The sequence below is a fragment of the Atractosteus spatula genome, chromosome 12, assembly GCF_055471065.1.
Source record: "Atractosteus spatula isolate fAtrSpa1 chromosome 12, fAtrSpa1.hap1, whole genome shotgun sequence".
Classification (NCBI taxonomy): domain Eukaryota; kingdom Metazoa; phylum Chordata; class Actinopteri; order Semionotiformes; family Lepisosteidae; genus Atractosteus; species Atractosteus spatula.
The window spans coordinates 9,497,693-9,503,692 of NC_142717.1; the positions used below are offsets into that span (position 1 = coordinate 9,497,693).

Below are 6,000 nucleotides of genomic sequence, written 5' to 3' on the forward strand. Positions count from 1 at the left end.
TGACTAGCAATTACTGGATTATTTTGACATATTTCCGTTATACCCTCTTTGTTGTAACAAGAATATGATCAGGATTATATAACAGAATCACTTATCAGGTAAAGCTTGCAGAATGTTGTTCTGGTTTAGATACTGTAGTTTAATAAGATACTTAAAGGGATCACTCATATGTAATGTAGATATTATATTAAAATTAAACATCACAAAGAAATAAACGATCCATATCGTTATACTGTCGTATACTACAATCCTCTTTTAACATTACCCCGCCTATATCCCGCCCCATCCACCACCGCACACACACACACTCCCCCTTAAGATACTCCGAGTTGTGTTTTTTTTTTGTATTTTGTGTGTTCTGTATAATTAAGTGAGTGATGTAGCCATGAATCATCCGTTTGGAATTGCTACCTTGCATCGCAGAATGGAATGACATCATTCACGGTATACAGTATACTGTAGAGTTCTCTTCAAGATGTTAAAAGATTGCTTTCGGGGAATCGACCAATTACTACGCCACTCCAACCATGGACAGACTGCTAGAGATTATTTACGCAGCGCCTGAATGAGAATACATCAGTGATACTGCAGCTGTAGAAAAAAAAAAAGTATTTTAACTCCATATGTAAGGTTTGTTTGTCCAATGCCCCTTTCGTATAGTGCATGAGTTTGAAGTCAGCTAATACTTAGTGTTTTACATATCGTAGCACAAATCTAAGGCTAGTTTTTCAAACTTTAGTTGTTTTCTTACAAAGTAATTGGAGTGTAGAGCACTTATTGTATGGTGCCTACTGTAAATCGTTCCTTAAAGCACAGAGTCAGCAAAACAGAATGACTCTTACATTTATTTACAGAACTTGAAATTGTACATAAACTGCTGATTCATGAATAAACACGATCGATGCAGTGCAGCCGACAGCTAATAACCTGGAAGCCCTTTGACGCCTGTAAACCCTAAAATTAAGGATTTCTAATGCCTTGACACGCAACCTTATTCCGAATCACTTCCACGTTGTGATAGAGGATGCGTAAGGAAATTACATTATAGACGGCTTTGTTTTCCTCGGATGCCAGATCGATTTTTGGTCCTTACAGAGGAAACAAATAGATAGCCCACAAAACAACCTATGTTCTCACATGTTACATAAATCTCTCACGTTTAAGTCACCACTGCCGTTTATGTGTTTCATTCTCCAGACTTATAAAGGAAGAAATGAATATTGTGATTTACAAGTTTACTTGAAAAATCATTAAGAACCACAACTTCATCATACTGCCTATGTAAATATTGAACACACACATATTAAAAGTATTTCCCTGAAGTTTACCTATTCTTAATTATTAATAAGAGCACAAATTATTAGTTTATGTAATATTAGCGCCACTTTTAACAGTAGGGGATGAGGGTATGACCTTCATTAGCAGGTTAATTAAAACGCTACTGTTTCACTCAGTTTCATAAAGTATTTTTCGCTTATCTTTATGTCTCCGTATAAAAGGTGTAAATTAAATGAAATGACTTTACGGGATACTGCGTGTTAAGTGGCAGTGTCCATATGTGAATTGAAAATGATCTGCTTTAAGCTGTTAATAAAAGACACGGGATTGTCACCCAGGAATATCAAAGGTGTTTTAGTTTGTAGAACCAAATGCAGAACAAATGTAGTTGCAGTTACGAAAGGCTAAATTTAGACCTTTAGCATACTAGCTGGTTTCACAATTGCGTTTTCAAATACTGCGGACATGCCATAGTGGGTGGGAGCTGTTCTTCAGCACTACACTAACGTTCTCCAACTGGTTTATCAGTATGTGCAGTAGTAGTGCAACGTCTCAACACATAAAACCGTCTGCTGAAAAGGCCTAGCGCACAAAACTACTGTAGTGTTTTTAATTGCTAATTGGAAATTTCGAGAATTGTTACTGAGGCAATCACAAATTATAAGGCATTGAAACATGTATAATGCATAGCAATTCCAAATAACGAAAGCAACTGTCATTTACACTATCGTTTTGTAATTAAACAGCTTTTGAAGTTTCCCAAAAAAAGATAAAAACTTAATTATAAACCCTGAAATCACGTGATAGAAAATATAAAAGATTATGTAGTCACGTGCTATACGTACAGTATTTTGCCATGTACAATATCTACTTGTTAATGCATATGGTTAATTAAATGTGACAACGCATACAGCCTTAAACCTTACCAACTCCAAAAACCGAATCCAATGTCTCATCACTTATCTTACATGGTCATTACCTCCTTATGCCCCAAGTATGATTTCATGATTTGAAATCACATTATTAAATCGTCACATGTCCTTTGAAATGTTTATGGCATGAAATGTCCTTTTACTGAAATGCTGGGTCTATAAAATTTTACTACTGTGTGTAATGGAAGGATATTCATCTTAACGGTCATTGCATTATGTGACTTTTTTTAATTAAGAATATTAATATATCCATTCTAAACGGTCTTTAATTCTGTAGCTGTGGATAAAAAAATTGAACACTGATGCCAAACAAAATCTATTCTGTATGCAGTACCTAAATAACAGTTAGCAGTGTGCAGTTTGCTTGTTTTTTATGGCAGTGTGCTGAACACTTGAGGATTATGGATTTCGGTGTAATGGGGTACTTAGATTGGTTTCGTAACAAACCGATAACTGAAACGGAGGCGAATGACTATTCCGTTCGGTCGACTAAATACACTTCAAAACTCCAGCTTTAACGTGTAACACACAGTCACATCATTGTCTAAAAGAATGGTTGTTTTGTGTCTATGTGTAACACAAACCTGGAGCCAGCACGTTATTTGAAAACCAAAAAGCAAAATTTAGACATTTTTAGCACACAAGCTGGATGCTTTTTAATGTTGAAACCGCATAATATAAAATATGTATTTGTTCTTTCTGAACATACTATACATTAATTTGACACATTAAAGTGCTGCACGCAGCAATATCTGTAAGTCTCCACAAGTCTCTTTCAGAAATCTTTCAAAAGTTCCCCACACTACCTGCTTTTCTTTTCTAGAATGATTGCGCATACAGTATGTTGTGCTATCTTTCTATCAACAGACACAAGCTTGTCTCTAGGTCAGAAAAGAACTCTTAAAGGCTTAATAAAAGCTCGTAGAATATAACTTTCTGAAGACTGTGTCGTACTAATCTATCAAATCTTAAAGCAGAGTTCGAGCATCATCGAAGGTAGAAGTAATCAGCATCTTTGTCGTTAGTTTCCAAGATTTCATGCCCTTTTGAAATACAAGGTAAATCAAAGCACTTGTGTGTGATGCACAGCTAAACAAACAAAATGAGTGTTCATCAGTAGAATAGACACACCCGTTATGTAACACTTGTCCTCGGCTCGAATGTTTAACCGTTTCACTATAAAACGCTTCTCAAGCCGTATCATTGAACATCCTCTTGTTGACATCTCTTTTGCGTTCACACTGAATACAACAAAACTGTGTAGTACTGTCGCTGTATAGCCATGCCTATATAAAGAATACATTTTACTTGCATACTTGCTATACTGGTATCTGCAACTGCTTGATTAGAGTTTCAAGTGGCCACGATTTCTTCCATATTAAGCTTCCACAAACTAAACCATGATTAAATTTGGACAGATGCGTGTTGCTCAGTAAGTTTCTTTTTTAATAGTTACATTTCTCTTCGTGGTGCATTACTCTGATACTTGCAACATGCAGCTCCTGGGGTATTGACAAGGCGATAAATTCTTCAGCATGTTGGACATGTTTTACGCAGGTGTTCCAAAATACAATAAATGCAAAGAATAAAGGAACAAAAAAAGTTTATAGAAAACATTAAACACACAGTTGAAGTGTATGCGTACAAGAATCATACAAGTTTAGCTTTCCTTAATAAGTTAGAACCGCAAACTTACCTATAGTGGTAATGACTGTGATTGCAAAGTAAAAAGAGCCAGCAAATTTCCATTGAACCCCTGCCCTGTGAGGTTCGGCCTCCATTATGATAGTCTCCAGATTACGGTAGTCCTCCTCGCTTATGTTATATTTCCCTTGGAGACGCTTTTCCTCGGCCTCAAGCTGCTCTTTCTCCCTCATTTCGAAATCGGACTCAAGAGCATCGAACACCGCCGCCCCGACCAGGAGATAGGTGAACGTGCAGATAATTAGGGACAGGGTCCGCACGTTCTGCCGCTTCATGGCCACCAGGAACCGGCGAGTGAGGGGCTCATGTCCCCTCGGATTCTCCAAGAAGGCGCAGCAGCAGCTGGGAAGGCTCCGGCAGCGATCGGACCCAGGGGGGCAGAGATCTTGGTGGTGGTGATGGTGGGTGCGATGGACGCTGGAGTGGTGAAGACGGTTGTGGTTTCTATTACCGGCTTCTTGATCCGGTTCCTGGGAAGAGGAGAGACACAAGAGGCTGCTCGATCGCCGGGACCAGGTGCCCTGCAGCCGAGAGACTCTGCGCAAGACCTGCCCAAACCAAGTCGTCCCAGTGCGTAGTGCCATCAACAGCTAGCAACGAGACAGCCGTGCTTTTTGTGGTTAACTAGGGTTAAATGTGTAAATGGACGGAATTATACATACTAAATGCATAAAGCAATGTATGAAAAATACTATCGTGAATTTAAATTATATCTTTTAGTTTCGTTTTACCGGTTGTTGTTGGAGACATTCTCTTTAGTTTATATATAAAAACAAAGGTTCCAGGGCAAAAAACAGACGGAAGGAAGAACATCCTTGAACATTTTGTTCCGAAGTTTCTTGCAGTTAGCACCAACGTGTTCTCTGTCGCTACACTCAACAGATGTACAGCAGGTTTTTGAACGCAAAGCTCCTCTTTGGAGAAAATAAATTTAAGTTGCAAGTAACTGACACGCAATGCCATAAATACCAAATCAAACCGGGGATGGAAAAGTGCTCTCTTGTTCCTTTCTACAAGATCTTGAGAACAGACAGATGAAAGAGTTAAAGGCAACACAGCAGTAGACTTGAAAACTGCAACTCACTGGATGATCGCTGTGGGGGTCTGTGATCAGAGGCGATGATCCTAAATTAGATTGAGCAGGAATCAAACATAAAGCAGATCGCTGTACGAAAAAGAACATTCGTGGCAGTAAAGGTCTGGTCTTGAATTGCGTCCGAGGGAGATGTTGCATTCATAGAAATACAAAATAAAGAACTAGACTTGAGGAAAGCCAGTATCTCTTCAATCATCGAATGGACTAAAAGAAAAAATACATTGGTCACTTAAAGAAGCACTCTTAGCTAGTCAGTCTCGAGTCTTTCGAAGGAACTACCGTAGCAAACCTTCGGATTTCCGCCCTGGGTAAAATGCAGTTCACGGTATACAACCACAGCAGCATTCAAGACAGCCCGAGAGATGGGTAAAACGTGCCAGAAAAAAAGACTTGAAAGAATCCCCTTAAATGTTATTCAGTTGCCCCGTCTTTCTATTCAATTAAATCTTCTGAGACTGAGCACAAAAGAATTGTGCAAGTATAGGACTGGTACTGTAGCTTGTCATCTGAATTTCCCGAGGTAAAAAAAAAATCCTAAACAGGGACACAAGAGAATCACGTTAAAGAATTGCAGCTCCTTTATAACATTTCCCCATTGATTATTAATAATATCAGGTTGAAGAAAATAGGACATTTTTTTATTTTAGGTAAGGTAGAAGGATGCATCGCGATAAAAGTGGACCAATAAGTTTCCCAACACCTTTGTCTATTAACAAAGTAATAAGAATAAGAAGCTACTGTTTTGCCTTTTTTTTAAGTTACTGTCAGTGGCTTCAGTTGCGAGATACTTGTAGCAGCTTCGTTGCCGGCGGCTCTACAGTTTAAGCCATGCCCTCCATACTTTCTCCTGTTGGACGTGTTTGCTGAAAAGGTCTGCAATATCCCGGGTTCCCCAGTCTCTCTCCAAGTCCCCCCTACCACTGCCATTCCGCTGTCGATGGCCACTCCTACTTATAAACATATTACAATTCTTGGGGTTTTGCAGATAAG

General features: G+C 38.8%; 1 protein-coding gene across 1 annotated transcript in view; it reads right to left on the reverse strand.

Annotated features, from left to right (window-relative positions):
* Positions 1–4,498, reverse strand: part of kcnk9 (potassium channel, subfamily K, member 9) — a 79,390-nt gene extending 74,892 nt beyond the window's left edge. Inside the window, exon 1 of the mRNA XM_088929299.1 lies at positions 3,907–4,498. Within this exon, the coding sequence (XP_088785425.1) occupies positions 3,907–4,498 (592 nt within the window). The remainder of the gene's footprint in view (positions 1–3,906) is intronic.
* Positions 4,499–6,000: the final 1,502 nt, after the last annotated feature.